Genomic DNA, 21,220 nt, shown 5'->3' with positions numbered 1-21,220 from the left:
CTCTGGGCTCTGTCTTGGTTCTCTGCTTGCAGCCCAACATGAATTGTAACTCCAGGCACAGAGGTGAGGCTGTGGGACCAACACTGCTGCACTCCTGGAAGCAGAACTGCTTGAGCAAAGGTGAGGAGGTCGGAAAAGGGCAAAGTCCCAAGTAATTTTAAGTGGTTCAGCTAAGTAGGGAAGGCTAATGGGAAACCATTTTAATTTGTTACAGTCATCCCCAGCGAATAAAAGGACAACGTTTTTCTTCAGCAGCTTGATTACAAAGCAGTAAATCCCTCTGTGTATATAAAAGACCTATGAACGCTATAGATCAAATGTCAAAAAAAAGATTTGTACTTTGTGTTGGGAACAGTTTTAGATACTCAATCATTCTCATTTTTAAATACTTCCAACAATTATTCTTTCCCTAGAAACAGACACATGTAAGTAATTCTGCCATTCTCATCTACAAAAACACAGAGTAGTGACATTTTTGCAGCAAACATTTTTGGACCGTCTCTTTCCGTAAACACCTAAGAAACACAGTTTTATGCACAGAAACACGTAATCTTTCCCTCTCTCCCAACAACACTGACTCTTGCTGGTAACAAAAATTTATGCTGCTTCTAGTACTGGCTGCAATCTCTACTTTACAGACTCCAGGCAGCAGCAAACAGGGCACAGCTCAAGGTGACAATATTCCCCAGCAGCAGAAATATCTTGGAGTAAGAATTATGCCAGAATAGGATTGTTCTCCAGTTTCAGACAGGGCTTTTGTGCAGTGTATCAATTTCTTTTTCCCTGACAAACTGCCAGTTCTGATAGACCCACATACCAGAATACAGCCTATTTCACGAACTCATCTAAGATGGGATGGAAAAGCAGTTAAAACAGTGAAAGTTGTAGCTGTACAGCCACAGGTTCTTTTTCAAAAAGAAGATTTTTTTAGTCAGAAGCAGAATTTTTAGGCTTAGAAGTAGAATGTTCAGCCATTATGAATTATTAAGCTTTTCTAAAGATCTATAATTCAGAGGCAAACCCCAAATATTTGGCTTATTTCTCAACAAAATAGTGACCTGGTCATGGCAATTTGTATCTTGTGCCCACATTGTTTTTTTCTCTGATCATAAGAAATAAATACTCTGAAGCAAGAAGCATTTCAATTACACCTACATTCACAGTAGGTCTTGGACCTCTACCTGCTGCTGCAATCAACAACCACCACACACTGTCTGAACCACAAAACTCTTTACCATGTAGACTCAGCACTGCATGCTAAATAGTTCTGTCCACTCAACTTTGCAGAAACCTTCTTGTACTGAGTTTGCCTTTTGGTGAGGAACCTCAAGCAGTCCTGCAACTGTAGAAACCCTTGAGGTAAAAAATCCTGACAGCCCCCCAGGGACTGCTTAGGAGAGATGTCACACCACGGCTCAGCACGCACTCGCACCAGGACCAGGGGCCCTTACAGCAGCATGATCACATTATCAATAGCTCAGCCATGGGGTGGCAAAGCTCCTTGACAGCTTTATTCACCTTTTCTCACTAAAGGACAAAATTCTGCTGCTGGCATCTCAAGTGCACAATGTATACCTGCTGCCTCAGGCACTCACACCAACACTTCTCCACTCCAGTGTCTTGAACTAACACTTTTTGTGGCATCCTCAACCAGGTTTTGGAGAGGTCAGCTCTGTCTTTAACTAACTTTTTTATACAGAGGCAAAGTTGTAAGTCACATGCAGTGTGATTTTTAAAAGGCTGAATTTTAAAACTTTTAATCCATTTATTGTCAATAACAAATTTTACAGCAGTTTGGACGTGTGGATATTGACCCCTGGTCAAGGCAGGCTCTCGTGTTTGTGTTCTGTCTGCCCACAACACTGCCTGTCACTTCTACTGGCTAAAATGTTGTGTGGTTTTGCAGAGTGTCCCTCCCTGCTGTGGGCTACACAACAACAGTTGGGTTCCAGCTCATATATGGCTCTTTTGAGCTCATGGGGAGCAAGGGGAAGGACTGAGAACAACAGGGGATGGGACCCAAAGCTAAATAAATCAATGTTTCTTTGATCCTTTGCGATGAGGATGCTGTGACAACACATGGTTATGAGAGCTGTGATTTTACTGGTTAAAGAGTTGGTTTTTGGCACTGTATTTCAGCATGAACTTACATGATGGTACTAAGCACAAAGTGTTCATTCTGTTTGTGGCTGTAAGAATTAATCTCTTCCATGTGCAGAGAGGGTGTGTGATAATTCAGCCGAGATTCCCCCTGGTAGTCCGGGCAAGCACTCACCAGCTGCAGGGCTTTCAACAATGCACAACAACAGCTCCAAGAACAAATGATGTAACTAACACCCTCTGAGTGCTACCAAGCAGGGCCAGAGCAGCCTGCTCATTTCAGGGTCTTCATCCAAGTAGGTTGTCAGAAACCTGAAAACCTGAAACTAAAAGGTGAGTTTCTCCCCAAACACTCCAACTCTTAACTCTGGCCAGGATTCAACAGCTAATGGACATTGAATGAAATGGTATGGTTCTAATAGCTTGCATTTGCCTCAATAATAAGAAAAGGTCTGATCCTGATTATTAAAAATGAAAAACTAATTTGCAATGTTTATGTGGATGGCAGCTTTATATGCATGATAGAAATACTCCAACTGCCTTTACAATCCAGCTGGAACAAAGTTTTCATTTTTCTTTTTCATGAAATTTCATTTATTATGAGCACTGTGTCTCAGTAAGGCAGCTGTTGGCAGCAAGATGTGAAATTTAAGTTAAGCTAGTTAGTACCAAGAGCCAAGATGTAATATGTTTTTGTCAGAGAGAAGTTTTTCTTGTATATATGCAATAATTAAAATAGTTTGTAAATCAATCCTATCAACCTCCTTGAAGGAAGAGATAATGCTATTTTAAAATAAAATTTACAAATTGCAACAAAAGAACTGGGATTGCAACAGCTCATTTCGGAAAGGTCTTAAGTAGGTAATGCAGCAATGACTTCAGAAATTAAGGATACCTGGTCTTCATCACTGTCCTACTAATACAGTGTCAGATTTTGGGCAAGTCACTTCTGACAAGATTCCAAATGGGAATTAAATAAGGATCAGTGTGTTACTATTATACACTGAGGATGTCTCACACAGCCTGCACCTGGACGAAATTGTCCAGGGCTTCCTATGATGGGGCAAGCACTCCTGTCATTCGATGCATAACCATGATTCTCCTCCAGCTTCTCTGGTTGTTACAAAAGAAAGCAGCAGTAAACTTCACATCTTCCTCTGAACCTCCTCTGGAATGTGTTTAAGATGCACATTTCAAAAATACCTACCTAAAACTGCACTTGGGAAACAGCTGAATGAACAGGACAGGACTTGGCACATGCTGTTGGAAGTTCAAGCCAGGTAAGGGTTGAAATTTTATAAATTAAGTGAATAAAAAAGAACATAAAAAACCCCATGTAAACTGAAGCATTAAGCTGATCAATCCTCAACAGCTACAAATGACTACTTGCAAATTGGCTTCTTTCCCAAATTGCTGCCTGGAAGTTCAGTTATCAAGGGTAGTTGCAAAACTGTATCATCATCTATCCTGGGATTTGATTAGCTCCTAATGATTGTAAACATTCAGAGGCTTTACTACTGACCAAAGACACAACCCTGTCCCTGGGCCAGCCACAACCTCCTGCAGTGACACAAGCCTGACCAACAAACTCATCTTTTACTGTTTTTCTACTCAGCTGGATCAGCAAGTTGGTCCAGCCTGCAGCACATCAATGCTGGTAATGCACCATCACTGGGGAGGAGACAGGAACACACTGAGCTGTGTCCAGGCTGAGCAGGACACAGCTCTTGGTCAGATAATCCAGTCTGGAATTGTGATATATTTTTGTCATACTTGTCATGCACCAACACTCCTGCTTCAGGAGGGTCCCACTGCCCACAGGGTGACTGTAGCTCCACTGCCACCTAAGACAAGCCCAAATTACTCCCCTGTTCAGGTGACAGCTACCTGCACTTCCCTGTAAACACAGGATTACAATTAAATACTCCAACGCAGCTGAAGTTGGCACCACTTTTGCTATTATAATGTTACCTGACAAACAGATTAATTTAATGGCTTTGAGGACTCTGCCCATACCATGCAATCCATAAATTATACTCATGTGTAGACTTTCAAGCAATTCTTATTTAATATCTACTTTAGGTATTTGCAGCACTTTGGGTGTTTACTTCTTGTCATGCTTACAGCTTGACAGCCATCTACTGCAGTTAAAAATACAGCCAAAAAGTTCAACTAGAGAACTAGAAAATTAAATTACACTTAGGGATGGGTGGGAGGTTGCTCACTGAAGTTTAGTATCAGTGAACACAGTGGCTGGCTTCAGGGTACTTGCAAGTATTTTTAAGCCAAAGCAAGCTTAGCAGGTTCTTTCCTCCAAGCAATTCTTTCTCTGAGGAGTTTTTTAAGGGATAAGCATTGGGATTCACTTTTCTGAGATTACATGCATTGCTAATGACAATTGGATTGTATCTCTTTTGTATTGGAAAGAAATAAATCTGCCTTGTCAGTACCTAGAGGGTTAAAATCCTCACATTAAAAATGCACTTAGTACATTCAAAAAGATGAGAGCTGGTGGCCATCACTCCACAAGTACTGCCTCCAAATACACACTCACAGATTTACAGCAATATAAAAATACAAAGCTGGCAAGAAACTGAAATGAGAATAAAACACATATGAATCATGCACACAACTAATTAAACATGAAAATTATCTTCACAGACACTTACCTTCACCATTGTAAGTTAACATTCAGCAGAAGAAATTTGAGAAGTGTATTTTAGACATATGCAATCTGGGAGTAATATTTCTTTTAAACTCATGTCAGGATAACACAGCTTCCTTTCCAAGCACTGATTATTTTGGGCTCTCCTAAGTGAAGCGAAAAATGCTTAAGACTGAACACAAGCCTTGGCTGACAGCACTTAAGTGAGCCTGGAAATCTTCAAATTTACCGTGCTGGGAACTGCTGTGTAACATTCTAGGCTAAGGCTTCAGGGCAAAGCATACCTATATTCCGTCAACTTACAAGTTAAAGAAATCAGATTTTGGCAACTAAACTCTAACTTCCTTTTGCATAAGTAATACACCAACATCTGAGCACCCCTGACTGTTCACTGTCAGGGGACCATGTGAATAACACCTCAACAAATCACATCCCAGCTATTCCTTCTTTACTAACATTTAATTTGCAGAATACAATCCAAATTGCACTTCCAAAAATCACAAGGGTGTATCAGCCACTTCAGGCACTACAAAAATAAACATGACAGAATTTGGAGCTTGCTTTTCAGTGATGCTGAAAAACCTCTCTATGAAATAACTTTCATGAGTATATGCCAAGAGTAATTACAAAATTTTGAGTTCCAGAGACCACAACATTGCAGGTTCCATTCTACTTCTTCTGGTAATGGTATTTGCATCAAGGATGAGAGCATCTACTTGAGGAAAGACAGAGAGCATCGTGTTGGCACAACAAAACCCTTTCATTAAGGAGACATCTGGGCCATTAATAGCAGGCTGCTGGGGAAGGCTGCACCTCGCTAGATTGGGTTTCAAACCAAGTTCTCCGTGAGGTGTTGAGCAAAAGAGAATTGGCTGCGAGCAGGACAATACAGGCCTGGTGGGTTTTGTTTACTGTGCAGTTGAAGGACCACTAAATGATTAATGAAGGGCTGACAGCTTCTTTGTAGAGTAGCAGACAATATTTTGGGGGAAGACTTTGGCTTGTCAGGTTAAACATAAAAATGCTTACATAGAGCTCTTTCTCCTGAGCTCACTACAACTCCACACACTGCTGTTCAAATGACTTTTCTAACCTGCTTCCCAGGACAAGAACATAAATGTAATGCTATCTTGAGGAGAAAAAAGAAGCACAACAAAATATTAGTTTGCCAGAGCATCTGGCACATTCATATGTGTGATAACAGCAACAGCACACGTTCATTACCACCTTGTTAGCAGCTACAGGCTAATCTTCAGCAAGATCCCTCTCAAAGTAAACCTAATTCCACTGCGAACAGCAGGATCATTTACCCTCCTCAAACCAACTCTGCCCTGCACTCTCCAGGCTCTTCCTAAGCACAGAGCTGCCATCACCATCAGGAATGGCAAGTGGCTCATAAGGAACTCAACATGCCTTCCTTTGGAGCATAAATAAGGTAAAAAAATGCTGCCATGCAACCTTAAGGTTAATAGCTGAAAACCACTGAAGCCCAACATATCAAGAAAATTTTATATGTTACTTAAGCCTTGGATGCATGATTAAAATCAAGAGGATGGCCACCATTTAATGGCAAGACCATCTCATCTGTTTCTACACTTTAGATATGAATATTAATAGAATACAGGCCAACCCCCCCAAACATTAAAGAAGATTTGTCTTCTGGAGAGGCAGGGAAGAAGAGAAGTCCCCTACAGGAGCCTTTCCAGTCTTCAGAGCAGTTACAAATTTCTGGCAACTTAAAATCAAAAAACACACTTAAGAAAACATATCTAGGAAATGTAAGATCCTGAACATGCAAAAAAGTGTCCCTGGTTCAGGAATTCATGTAAAAGACAATACATTTCCCAGCCAGCACGTTACCATACAAGGACAACTACATTTTCAATCAAAATCAGTCCTTAAACATCAGTCAAGCACAAGCTCAGCTTTTCATGCAGGATCACTTGTGCCCACAAGATGCCCAAACAGCTTTTGTGCATCAACTCAGAGACTTCTGGAGAGGTGGATCTAACTTTGGCACTCAGGTCTCTTACCTCAGCTGGGAGGCAGGACAAGCAAGGCTGGCTGACTTTCTCTGTCACCCTTCCCTCTCCTTCCCTGCTCTAAACCTGGCAGGAATTCTTGCTGGATGGGATGTGCCAGCACTCCATCGCCTCATGTGAAATTCAGAAGTGCTGCTTTTGGCAGGCTCTACCAGGTGTCTGCACCTGGCACTGTTGGGGGGTTGCAGGGAAGGGTGAGGGTCTGTCCTGGGCTGCTTCCACCCAGCTCTACCACAGACCCACAGCAGGACCTGCCTGAGGCTGGTGGCACCTCTGTCAAAAGGCAAAATCCAGCAAGACAGGAAGGAAAAATGTGAGAGAAACAGCCACAGCTCCTGGAGAAAACTGGACCTGGTTCTCCTGACAGGGGGAACTGTAGCCTGCACAGCCCACACTGGAGCAAGGGAGAAACATGAGGAAGAAGGAGTGGTGAAAAGGAAATGCACACCCTGACTGCAGTCTCTCACTCCCCATCCCCCTGGGTAAGGTAGAGGTACTGGGAATGTGGGAGCCAAGCTGAGCCTGGCAAAGGAGGTGGGCAGGACTGTTTTAGTTCTTTCCTTTCTCACCATCCAACACTACAGTAATTGGCAATCAATTAACATTCCCCAAGTTGAGTCTGTTTTGCCCGTGATAAGAGATAGTAACTGATCTCCCTGTCTTTATGTTGACCCATGAGCTTTTTTCCCTATTTTCTCCCATGACCTGTTGAGGATGGGGAGTGGATGAGGAGCCAGGTGGATGTCTGGCTACCACACATGCAAGAGTGTTTCTTATTCACCTCAGTGCTCTGACTGAAGAGTACACTATAACTGGAAGAAATGTAGCAAATCCCATAAATTTCCTTTCCAATAATCTCCTTCTGACAGAACATAAAATCTTCCATTTCTCCAACTAACCATAGCACAGCTGAGATTAAATCTTCCTAGTGAGAAACAGAACTGTGTTACCATGGCCTGGAGTCTGCAGGACATGCCCTGTGACATAAACACCTCCACCACAAAGTTGTTGGGCAGGTTGTTTCCAACATTCATGTTGTTTGGTGCAGTACTTCTCCTTCCCAAATCTCTAACACCAATGGAGTCCTAACACTGAATCACCAGTTCTGTCATAGACATCTACTGCAAACACTCTTCCCAAGCAACTTTTTGGGTCGGACTAAACCAGAAAGCCCTCAAGAAGCAAAAGTGCTGCTGCTGCAGGGTCAGCAGCTTGTTTCTTAAGGGAGAGAGACTGAAATCCTTCCTTCACTCTCCCCTGGGACTGCGCTGGCTCATGCTCCCCCTCACTCCAAGCTGTTGGAAACGGCAGCACTGGAAGGATGCGAGCGGAGTTAAAATTTTGTAACTGCAGCAAAAGGCAAAGTGAGGACACCACACCAGTCTCTGAAAACTGGAGTAACTTTCTGCTGGGAAAAATGACTTGTCAAAACACTGATGTGGCAGAAACACCACGGTCGCTGTTGAAAGGTTCGAGCTGCAGATATTCTCTAGCAGCTTTTTCATCCAAGCCTTGGATTCAATTCATTTAACACCGTGATAAAGAATAAAAGCCATCAGTAAGCTGAGTGTGGCTTTTTTTTTTTTTTTTAAGCAATCCAGTTCCTCCTCCAGCAATCACCAGGATGCAGTACGTGCAGCTGGGAGCAGAACTGAGCACCAGCCTGGGTATTGCTGCGTGTCAGAGCTCCTCCTCTGGAGTCCTATCGAGTGACTTTCCTCCTCAAACATGTCCTAATGAATTCCACTGAAGCCTGCAGGTAAAATCCTTCCCCAAGCACTTTGCCCTGATTGATAGCTTTAGAGCCTTCCTTCACATGACTTCGGCTCTTTTCCAGACCTTTATTATTTCTTCTTTTTGTAACTGTCTCCAACGGGAAGTTGCACTTGGTTTTTTCACTGTACGTTTCTCTTAGAACTGACATCTCTGCATTGTAATGAGGGAACCCCTGGGTATTAGTGACAAATTAGTCACCAGCTAAAGAATATTTTCTTTTCATTTCTATACCAGGTGGAAGATATTAAAATCTCTAGAGGAATTTCACCTGCTCTGCTACAATAAATCATCACACAATTTTCTTTTAAAGTGACTTAATTTTACTGCCTCTAAAACTTCACTATTAAAATAGTCTTCTGAACATGGTCAGGGAGACTTTATAGTAAATAGTATGTATTTGATTATACTTTGAAAATTAATGCGATTTCACTTTCATACTTTAAATGGTGTTTTCAAAATATGGAATTATTCCTTTCCGAGAAGAAAACCCATGTATTGCCATAGGTAGGAATTAACAGAAAAATATTTTCCCTTCTTTGTTTAATTATCTAATAAGGAACAGTATTAACATATCTCCAGAAGACCCCACACAGTCTGTAAAAAAAGGAGAAACATTCCACTCACTATTCTTTGTTGAAGAACTTGTAAAGTAGCAGCCAAAAGAGAGGGGAAAAAAACGTAAAAACACTTAGGTACTTACTGAAGCCACAGGCCACTGAAATACAGCAAAATATTCAGTGAAGGCAGAGATTTACCTTTTTTTTTCTAGAAGGCTACTACTATTTCAGTAATAATATATTATTAAAAAGTTGATTCTCAAAATGTTAACTTTACAACCACACATTTTGTGTCATTACAGTGGAATTTTCTACTTCATAAGACAGATAAATTTATAATCAAAGCTACATACTACACAAGTGGCTTACAGATGCTGATTAAATGGCTTCATATACATGTATGTTCTTTTAATAATAAATTAATTCTTCAAATTATAATAAGTTTTCAAATTATAATAAATTATAATAATTTTTGGAATTATAATAAATTAATTTTTCAAATTATAAGTAAGCCAGCAGCAAAGGAGTTCATTTTAAAACAGAAAATAACACCAAGACTGAAATTTAAGAGTCCTGCCCCACCAGCAAAAGGAGGGCAGGAGTGTATCAATAAATACAGCACATTAAGTCTACATCCAATTGTTTCTTCCTCTATTTGCCAAGAAATGAGAAGAGCAGAAGATCAATTAAGACGCAGAAATGTAAAACCAAAGCATTAAACACGACGAGATATTTAAGATCCCACAGTGTTTCTTACAAGTGCAGAGCATCACTCCCCCGCTTCTCCCGGGGGAGTTCCAGCTCCAGTAATTACCTTCTGTCTGCTCACAGAGTTCAAGTTCAAAACAATATTCATTTTCCACTTCCCGTCCTAAAGCAGGGCACAATGCTTCTGTGCATCACTCAGTGACCATCCTGCTCCACCACAGCCATGGTTAAACCACTGCAGTGATTGAATAATCCTCAGTTGTGGCAGGGGGCTGGAGCAAGGAGAAGCCCTGAGCTTTAAGAGGGAAAGATCAAGCTCCAACATCAACGCCTCTGACTTTTAGCAGCAGCATCCTTTATTACACACAATTAGAAACCAAGCATTTGTCTCCACACCCCACCCCTAATCTGCAGGGGGGCATAAGTGATGTTTCAGAACTAATGTAGCCCAGAAGTTTTGCTGCATCTCAAATATTTTACAGCAGACTCACTTGGCTTCCTCAGCCCCCTCCCCATCTAGTTCTCTTCCTCAAATTATATTCATCTGCTGCAGTGAACAGGAAGGATGGCTGCCAAACAAACAATATGAAATCATATATAATAGGCAGAATATGCCTTCCTTCAAACCACAGCTTAAGAGTTTTCAGGTGAAGAGATGCTGAAGAGGGAAAGACAGCAAAGGTCTGTGAAAGAGGCTATACAGAACATAATCTTACATTGCCTTGTTCAGGGTTGCACACACTTACAGCACTGCTGAATGATTATGTATTTCTGGTCAGACACCTAAGCACGCCTCTTATTCAGAGAGAAATGAATTCTATTAAAAACAAGGTTCCTCTAGCATAGGTATTTACACAATAGGCCACCAAGGCTACACAGAATAAGGATCTCATACTTTTATTTCAACAAATAAAAAGAAAAATTGTATCTGCCTTATTTTCCTGCTGCACACCTAACTCCATCAACACACTTAGGAGTACCGGTCAGAGATGTGATACCATGGACTAAGTCACATCTCTGCAAATTTTTGGTGCAGGAGGTTACAACCACTGGTACCAAAAGGGCTGTGGTACCTCCCTCTCTCCACCCAATTCAGATTTATCAGCTTTTTTAACTGCTGCTGGAAACTTTGCTGATTTGCAAATAGGCATTTGAGCATGGACAGCACAGAAAGATGTTGATTCCCGCTCTGGTTTTTGCAAGGCTCAGGCACTGAAGAAGTCAGCTGGACTTGCACTGGCGGCAGTTACAACGGGATTTAAAAAAAATAAAATTAAATATGCACTTTTGCAACAAGTACAGAAGGTTTAAAAGTGCTCCCACTCAATAAGGGTTCAGCCCTTACTTGAGTGAAATGATTGGGAACTGAAGTGAGAGCACAACTGGATCTAATACATTTATGCACAATTGAACACAAGGAAGGAGAAAATTTATGGATTTTGCTACAAGCATTAATGCTGACTTACTCCTAACTCTGTCTCAGTGAAGAGGAGTAGTATCAACACAGCACTTATCAAATGTAGGCTAGCAAAAAACGATGGGTTTATAAATTCAAAAATAAAGTCAGCCTTCAAAAGAAGAATAAAAAGGAAAATTTGGATACAGTGAAAATAACATTCACATGTTTTACTTTAAAAAGTGTCGTCTTTCAGAAAAAATGGTGCTTTTTAGTTTTTTAAGGGATGGAAAAATAATCTCTCTTTTTCAAATAAAAAGTATTGCTCAATTTTAGAAAAGATTTTGTCTTGTTTCACCCACAGTAGTGAGGAAAGATAATAAATTAACATAGCTTACAAAAACGAAGTACACACTGTCAACATTTACTGAGGATAAAGTATTTTGTAAATACATTTTGACTTGTCTTAGAATCAAAGAATTGTCAAATAGCTGCCATTAAACTCTACGGATGGTAACTGAGCACAGAAGAGCAGTTGCAAGGGGAATCAAAACCAGTGATACAGATCTATATTCAAAACTGATCAAAGCTATTTCCAAAGTAGCTGTAGGACAATTACACTGCCAACAGCCAAATCAAATGTGTCATCAAAAGACACGATTTGCAATAGATGGAAAACTTGTCTTTAAGACAGCTGATGAGGTTCTCTGCGTGGTGCACAGACAGAGCTGTAAATAACTGGGGCCCCCAGACTGCTTTGCTTACTCAACCTATTTAAAAAACAAAAACATTTCAGATGCCTGCCCCACTTTCCCCTCACTGTTTCTTGTGGGTGCCTGAGTAATCCTAGAGGCATGTCCAGTTTTTAAGGCATTTGATGAGTTTAAGGAACATTCCCCACGTCCCCCTGTCTTTGGAAGTCCTGTTCTGGTTGAGTTTCTCTGTGAAGTCCGTTCTTTCCAGCATAAACAGAGGCACCAACTCTCTGTGGGTTGACCAGTTACCATCTGGTAAATGGGCTGACCAGTATTAAATGGTTTTCTTTATTTAGGATATTTTTTTTTCTTTGTTTTTAGCTGGGCTGCTTTCCTTCTCAAAAGCAGGGATGGCAAACAAGAATTTCTACATGACGAGACTGGATGTCTAGAGTTAGGTGTTCAAGCCAACAGCACGAACTTACCCATTTTCTCAAACCTCTCTGTACATCTAAGAAGGGGCAATTAAAACTGGAACTTCTTTGATTATTGCAACCCGTAAAAGTAGGAGCCCACAGCCAGGAGCAGGCAGCAGAGAGAAATCCTGTTTGCAGAGAGACATGGCTCTGGTCGAGCTTGAAATCTGTAATGCTGGTTTATGTAAAAACATTCCTGAAGAAGTCTATTATAGTTAAAATAATTCAAGACTTCTATTTCCCTGAATTATTAAGTGGTGTTGCAGCAAAGGCAAGCTGAGGTTCTACCATGCATCAATTTCCTCTCCAGAAAGCAGAGGGGAGATGAATGACACCAGCATTTCATGCAGCACTCACGCAAAGACATGGACGTGAAGAAATCTCAGGTTTGTAACCAAATACTTTAAACCTTCATTTCCTTAACAGAAAACCAGCTGGGAATAAGTTAGAAGTGGGCTATCATCAAGGAAGTTCCTAACATCTGAACAGCAAACTTCAGTTCCACCAGTCTCTGTGCATCAATAACAAACACTTCACCTGCTTTTCAAATTGCTACGGCCCAAATCATATCCAGGCTCTCACAGCCTCCAGCCCATTTTCACTCTTTGTATTCAAACCTGGCAACAACAACAAAAAAAAAAAACCCCAGCAGTCTTGCAAATAACAAAATCCCACACCCCAACAAAACACGCACCCTACTTCTACTAAATAAATGTCAGTCAACAAATAGGCACGAATTTCACAATGGCTGAGGTCATTCCCTTTAAGTCATTACGGTTTCTGGGTGAGTTTTCCTGGTGGTTTTAACATTGGTTTCTGTGATTGCAGCTATGCTTATTTATGCATTTAAAGCGTATGATCTAATACACTTAGGTTTAACTACTTCATTCTTTTGACATTCTTTCCAAATTATAAAAAGGATTCTTGGTGTTTTCACTGCCTTGGTAAAGAAACAAAATTGCTGTCCACATAATTTCTTAAAAATACAGAACAGAGTAAGTATTTGTTGAAAATAATTCAAAGGGAAAAAGCCCTACCCCAGACATTCCCTCCTCCAAGATAACACTTTTCCTCTCTCTCTCTCTCCCCCTCCTTCTGAGGGAACTTGCTATTTTTTTTAGAAATAGATGTTTTGCTGGCTTTTTAAAAACAATATGCAGGCCTTAAGAGATTCAGCTACAACTTATAATCAACACAGTAGTTCAGCTTATTTTTTTAAGCCCTTCTATTTTTACTGTTATGCTTTTAAAAAACTGCACATTTGCGGTATGCTTCAGTCACATTGCATCTTCCACTGCGCTTTGAATTCTACAATAATGCTCATTTTATTCAGCGCCTTTTGGTTATCATCTACCAGGGATCCTTGCTTGATAAAAATCAAAGAAGGCAATTTTCTACCTTTTTCTAATGGAAATTTAAATTATCTTCTCCCTCCAAGGCACAAAAAGCCCAAAGAGCTCCCATCATCCAAATGAGGGTGGAGAAATTCACTGACTTGTAGGAAACATTCAGAAACATTATCAAGAAGCTGAAATTAAAATTAAAATTGTGCATGGAGATGGGTGTGCACATCTCCCAACACTGTGTGCAGTGCATGGCTATTACCTTATATACAGAAGTCACGGTAAAACATTTTAATTGACCTTTTTAAACTTGAGGCCACGGGTAATTCTGTATTTCTGGAGTCCCTGATATGGTTTTATATGTCCAAGCATGTTTCTAATCAGCAGTAGAAGGAGTGGAGAACCCCCCACAAGCTCTGTGGAGAGAGAAGGGCCCCATCCTGTGCTGCCCCTGCAGAGGAGCTGCCACCTCTTGCACCACACCACCAGGTACAGCTGTCCTGAGTCCTGCTCTGACCAAGCCACACCAACAAAACATTATTCCTGGCACACAAAACGCTTTTAATTTCCCAAGCCATCGCTCCCCATCTCCCCAAATCTGTAAAATCCCTCCATCACAGCCACGCACGCTGTGGGCACCACCACAACGTCCCAGGCTCCTCTGTCCCCTCCCGCTCCATCCTTTCCAAGCTGCTTCTTCTAACCGAACCCCAGCTACAACAATCCCCCACAAATTACAACAAACCTCCCTTGAAATTCCCCATAAACCTTACCACAACCCTGCAGCAGACTTCTGGCTTTCCACAGAGCCTCTGCACCTCAACACCAGGGAAAATACCTCAGCACGGCTCTAAGGAAGCGTTTTCCGGACGCAGCAGAGGTGACAAACAGAACGAGAGCAAAGCCAAGATGCCATCTCGACTTCAGGCAAACAACCTCCCCTGACCTCTGGCAGCTCCCACACACTATTAAACAAAAAGTATTCTCTCCATGTTAATGAACCATGTACAATCTAACAGATAACGCTGATGTTAAATAAACATGTTTGTATGTGACTCCTAATGCCAGGACTTAGGCAGCTGCAGACAAATAATTTTAAATGGGAAGGATTATGCTCGTGTAGTCTTTCTCATCTCATTTTACACATCTTTGAAATAATTAAAATACATAATTAAAGCACAAGCAGAAAGACTGAGTGAAAAGAGGATTGACTATTTTTAATTAAATATTCACTCTGTGACACACTCACTGGAACCATCTCTGCAGTGAACATTTTTTTGGATCCAATTTTCCTCTCACACCTCTTACAGCAGTAAATCAAGATCAACTGAACAGCCTGACAAAGAAGGGAGCTGGATCAGGTTTTGAATGCCACCAAAAAAAAAATATTTTGCACGAGACTTAAATCCCTATTCCTTTCTCCTCTCTCCTGCTTCAAACCTTGGGTAGCACCAAATCTACCTGCAAATGGCAGCACCTCCAGGCCCCAAATGACCCAACCAAGAGGAGCAATTATTTGCATCCTAATTGAAGGGCTTATCCTCACCTGATTAAAACAAGGTGTTTGTTAAACATCATTACTTGAGTTAAGATCTGCAAATAAAGATGAAGCATTGTTTTAAGAATTTGACTGCCATGAAACAATTGTTTTCTGATGGGATCTGTTAATGAACAGTCCCAACCAGGATTTTCAGCAGAAAAGGAAGGGAAAGAGATTTGACAAGTTCTCCCTATTCATATAACGTGAGCAAAATGCCAAGAGGTTTGAGTACTTACATTTTTTATAGACATATACTAAAAAAAAAAAAAAAATCTTGTGCTTTTTTACTAAATTAAGCCACCAAAAAGGAGGATGTATTTAAACCTGAATGGCTTTACGTTAGTATATACCATTGTTTATAATTCTGAATATATTTTTTTGTTCCTAACTACTTTTCTGTCCTGTTCAGTACAATGTGAAATTTAATGAAAATAACATGATTGTTAATCCAGGACACTCCTCCATGCACTAATCAAATATACATTCCTACTGCTATGAAAAATACACAGGTACAAGGAAACTAACTATTCACTGGGAACGGCAGTATGAGATTTCCTTCCCTACATGGTCTACCAAATGACCCCTCCACTTACAGGATACATTTAAAATCTTCATATTAAAACTGCAGTGTTCCATGGCTTATGAAAAGGATTTGAATTTGCAACTTCATTTAACAGTTTGTCCCAAATAAAAGTTACCCCAGGCAGGCAAAATTAACTCAAAAATATTTTCTTAGCATTCTAAGAACTTCTGCTAGTTTTCACAGATTTATAAAAGCATTTTTCACTGCATAAGTAATCTTAACAATCATTTCCACAGATTAGGTCTAACAACCTGTGAATTTATTGCAGAAGGAATTTACTGCGAGGAATAATTAGTCTTCAGCGCTGTTCATGTTTGTTCTCCGGCTGAAGACACCTTAAGACCATCTGGTTACTGCAAAATTTGGCACAGAAGAAACAAATCTTACTGAAGAGAATTATAGCTGATTTCAGAATAGCTGTTGTACTACTACACATCATAAATAACAGTTGGGAAGACAGCAGAAAATTAGTAACGTCTTTAATTGTTTTCTTTGTCAGCAGTGTGTACACATACACACTGACACACAAACACAGCCATGCAGAATTCAGCCCACGCCTCGCAGGCTTGAAGTTAAACATGCAACTAATATTTGCAGGATAAATAGCTAAATTATTAAATTTTCAGGGGAAAAAAAGAGAAAAGCATATTAACCAGCTATGCATAGCAACACAGCAACACATGAGACTCCTTAAGTGATATTCTGAGATCGAGTTCCTTGTGTGAATACCTGAGTTTAATTCCTTCTTATAATTCAAGGCATATCTGCACACACCGTGGAGTTGAATACGAAGCTTATTGTTGGAGAGGGAGTTATCAACAACATTTTTATTTCTCCCTAATGAAGCTTTTCTAATGGAACCTAAGGCTGCCAATGTTGTGAGGTATTTGAAACAGGAACCCGTTTCAAAAATTTCAACCAAATAATGGTGATAAGATTAGCGAGTCATGGGAATCGAGTCTCCACGTACTATTTTAAAAGAAAATGAGCTGAGGGGAGTGGGCTAAGCAAAGTAAAGCAAAACAAATTGATGAGCGTAAAACCAAAAGCATACACCACTTGTTATTTAGCCAAATGTTCTGACCTGTTGGTGAGTGAGTAGAAGAGGCACAAGAATTACGTGGACAATTTGACTCTGTAACTACATAATTCAATTTTACACCATACATTTAGACTTTTTTTTTTTTAATTAAGGGTTTTAAGTTAGAACAATTAAGCCAAATTATCAGCTGCTGTACCATTTCAAGTGAATTTTCAAAACATGCTTAAAAAGTTTCTGCAATGTCTTCAAAGCTATAAGTACTGATTATTTTCAAGGCATTTGTACTACAAGTCTTTCCTACTTGCTTGTGTTACATCCGATGCCTTCAATTTCAAAGCAGAAATAAAAATTCAGCTTTATTAAGGAATGGAAACATTTTCCCCACATAAAAAAGGATGATGAGAAAGAATTTATCCTGTCTGAAGCAACAAGTAACAAAACAATGCAATGCTAAGTGTATGAAACTATCTAAGAAGCATTAGTTTAGACACAGAATTACTAATTTAAATGTATGCCATCTTTTGTGGACCAGATTGCCCTAATACACACAGATGTGGACTAGGATGAAGAAATTTAGACATGCTTTCTCAATAAACTGGGGGAGAAGAAAGGGAGGGACCCTTCCACTGATGGCATTGCAGAGAGAAGAAATTCTCAGTAAATTAATGAAGTCCACAAGAGAGACTAAACAATAAACCATTCCTGCCACTGCTTTTAACAGTGTATTACACATGCGTGTATTTGATATCGCGCTGAACAAAATTTCTGTTACTATTTGATACAGACCAATAAACTGTTTATTGGTTCACTACATGCATTTTAGTAATCACAACTTTATACAAGAGAATATATCATTATTTGAAATTTCTGAACAACAGTAGCTGTATACCATGAATAATTTCCTTTAGAGGCCATTCACTGGGCTCAAGCACAATTTAACACTCAGAAAAGTTTACTTAAACTGCATAAATCACATACAAGTTCTCCTCATAGAAGCAGCCGCGGGAAAACGCAGCGGCTCATTTTATTTAAACGCACGCCTCAGCTATTAAATTCATTAATAAGCGGGGCTCGCTTGACGGTAAAATCGAACCGCACGCTGCGCAGCAATTAACTCCCTGTGCTAATTGTGGGTCGCGGCTCCGCACGCAGGACCCGCCGCTGCCCCGGAGCCGCTCCGCGCCCGCGCTCCCCGCGCCCCGCCGGAGCCGCCCCCGACGGGCTCCGGGGCTCGGCGCTCCCCGCCCCGCGCCCGCGGGCCCCTCCGCGGGCGCGCAGAACCCCTGCCCCACTCACCGGCGGTGCAGCGCGGAGCCGCGGCGCTGCGGAGTGTGCGCGCCCGCCGCGGGCGCAGTGAGCATGTGCGAGGCAGGCGCGCATGCCCGCGGAAGGGAGCGGAGCGGAGCGGGGCGGCGGCTCCGCGCCCCGCGCTGCGCCCCGGGCGCGCCCACCCGCCCCCTCCCCGCCGCGCCTCCCGCCGGAGCCGCCCGCGGGCTGCGCGGGGCGCGGAGCGCAGCGCCGCGGCCGCACCGCGGCACGGCACGGCGCGGCACGGCACGGGGGGTTTGCCCTCGGCTCCTGTGCCCTGCCGCCCGCCCGGCACACCCGGCCCTCCGCCCCCCGCGGCAGCCCGAGCCCGGGGCCGCCGGCCCCTCGCAGCGCCCGGGGCTGCCCCCGTGCCGCCGCCGCCGTCGGGGCGCACCTACCGCACGCGTGGGGCCGCGGCGCGTCCCGGCGCCCGCAGCGCCGCGCTGCCCGCGGTGCCGGGGCGGAGGAGGAGCCTCCCGCGGCTCCCGGGGCCGCCCGGCAGCCCCCCGCTACTGCCGCGGAGCTGCCCGCGCCCCCCAGGGCCGCAAGGAGCGCGGGGCCGCCTCTCCCGGGCGCGGGCCGGGCAGCGCTCTCACCGGCGGCAGGTACGCGCCGGCCGCGCTTGCTCCCGCCCGTGGTTATGGTTTTATGTTGGTGCTGTCAGCCTTCATCGAGCTGCTGGATTTCTTTCTTTTTGAAAGAAATTCTTTCCGTAGAACTTGGACCCTTGAATACCATGTGAATACCACCTTGTCTGTAGCCCGTGCTTCCATGAGAACAGTCACTTTCACTACAGTCCCTGTGTTACAGGTCTCTATTGACAATTTTTAAATATCAATTTAAAAGGAATGGCTTTTGTTGACGTCTGTTTTGTCTTAGCACGCACAGTGCCACAGAGCCGTGGGTCCTGCAGACACAGCAGCACTCACACAAACCACTCTGCACTCACAAAGCATCACACGGCTCCTGGCTCCCCAGAGGGTGAAAGCCTGCCCATAGTTCCCATCACCTCAAGCGACACAAATGGATTTGTGGCCGTACAGAGGTGCTGTCCCATCTCTCATGTCAGCACAAAAACAGAGGCAGTCTGGCCGTTGTGCTCCTGCCTGATGTGCTGGACGCCTCAATCAGGCATCTCATCTGCTTGTTTGCACATCCAAGAGAGTGGCAGGAGGCACCTTCAGGTGGTTTGTGCTGGGAAGAGGGGGCTGGGACATCCCACCCCATGCCCCTTCCCTGTATTCCCTTGTGCTGTACACCTCACAACCAGCTTTCCCTTGCCCATGCTGGCCTCGTCCCTGCTCAGGTACCAGACAGTTTCCCCCTGCCACCGGCATACCTGCTCGCTGGGGATGCAGCCTGGCCACAGCAGCGCTGGAGTGTTTCATTTCCACACCCTGCTCTTCCTCCTTATTTCCCCTGCTCACCAGTCTGGGACAGACCGCAGTCCTCCAGTTCTGTCTCTCCAGCGCTGGAGAGGCATCGGGGGAGACCTGCAATTCCTTGTCCTGACGGCTTTTATTACACCTAGCCCTTTCCTCAGGAAGGAGATATCCCATGAACCGCAGTGGAAAAGCCAAAGGAGCACAAAGGGTGTTGAGTTCAGGGTTTGAACAAGCTGCAGCCCACTCATGGATTTAACTCAAAATTTTGACAATGGAACAAAAACATCATTGCAACGAGACAGCTGTTTTTACTATCAAAATCTCTCAGATCAGTTTGACTGCAAAGTGTGTTCCTACAATCCAAAGGAGACAAAGCTCCCAGCATCAGTTTGGAGCTGGCAGACTTCCTAGCATGAGCTACCTCCCGCCAGCCTAGAAAAACCAAAGCTCTTTCAGTTGTTATTCCCCATCAGTTCTCGGCACAAACCCCCTGATTTCCCCATGGATTATCTGCAGTTCTGAGTTTACACTGCTCTCACATTAAACTCTGAGCAATCACTGGTTGGAGGGGCTTCCTTGCTGCCTTTCTCACCTGTAATTGTGGTTCTGGTGAGGAGTCTCTGAAGTACAAGAAAGTCCTTGGATCCATCTTGAAAATAAATCTTTTCCTTCCTCAACCTGCTGTGCCCAAAAGCCTGATTGCCACATTGGCTCCTTTTGAAGCTGGTTTTAACAAGTAAATTCATATCTAAAAATGCCTTGTTTGCAAAATTCTCCCAACCCCTGATTTCACAACATATTTGAATATATGCTTAGTTTTATGCATGTGAATAGGCCTACAACGATCAATACAATTATTTACCTAAGTGCTTAAAGTCAGGCAGGTATTTAAGAATTAGTATTGTTTGTGGTAATGCCACGGCAAGCCAGGCAGGGACCAGGACCTCATTGTTTGTTCAGCAACCTGCACACAAAAAGACACTCCTTGTCCCTTTCAGTATAAGTAATTTCTGTAAGTTGTGAGTAACTTGTGAATCAGTGCCAGAAACACCTTTCTTGAGCTGGTAAGTAAACATTATTTGTCTACACTAATATCCTTCTTATTTACCAAAAACATTGTATGCAATATTTAGAAAAGTAATAAAGGCACAGTGGGAAAAGGGTGAGCAAAGAGGAAGATAAAGGATATTTTTTTCAATTAGATGTTTTAAGTATTTTCATCATTGTTAGTACCCAGGAAAATACCTGTAGATGTTAAAAGCCATTTAGAAAGGCAAGGGAATAATATGGCTTCTGCCCCATCAGTGGGACTGTGGGTTGGTGTGCATGGGGTACAGGCTGCAAGGTGAGACACAAGGAGCCAGTCTTTGTGGTTGGTTTGATAAAAGTTTCCATTTTGTCAAGCTGGGGCATCATCAGCCATATAATGCCAGGGATTTCTCAGACCAGTGGATTTTTTTTTCGGTCAAAAGGTGGTTTGCTTGACTTGTTACCCTGTGCTCATTCCCACATATCTTAAAGACGAAATGGAAACGGTGCAGAAAGCGCCCCATAGTCACCAAATGGAAATGCTCCTAATCGTTGGGCTGGGTGCCAGAGTCCTG

The 21,220-nt window shown here is 42.6% G+C and overlaps 1 protein-coding gene across 5 annotated transcripts in view; it reads right to left on the bottom strand.

Moving 5' to 3' along the window:
- EYA2 (EYA transcriptional coactivator and phosphatase 2) overlaps positions 1-18,704 on the bottom strand; it is an 89,096-nt gene extending 70,392 nt beyond the window's left edge. For 4 of the 5 annotated variants that reach the window (XM_053958972.1, XM_053958976.1, XM_053958973.1 and 1 more), the window contains exon 1: positions 18,220-18,294. In XM_053958972.1, coding sequence (XP_053814947.1) covers positions 18,220-18,284 — 65 coding nt within the window. In that variant the 5' untranslated portion in view covers positions 18,285-18,294. Of the gene's footprint in view, positions 1-18,219; positions 18,295-18,629 lie in introns of those variants that run through there. The other variant, XM_053958974.1, reaches the window with a different exon arrangement.
- Positions 18,705-21,220: the final 2,516 nt, after the last annotated feature.

This window comes from Vidua chalybeata, chromosome 17, assembly GCF_026979565.1.
Source record: "Vidua chalybeata isolate OUT-0048 chromosome 17, bVidCha1 merged haplotype, whole genome shotgun sequence".
NCBI lineage: Eukaryota > Metazoa > Chordata > Aves > Passeriformes > Viduidae > Vidua > Vidua chalybeata.
The sequence above is the reverse complement of the archived record's forward strand: the minus strand, read 5'-3'. Positions and strand labels throughout refer to the sequence as shown.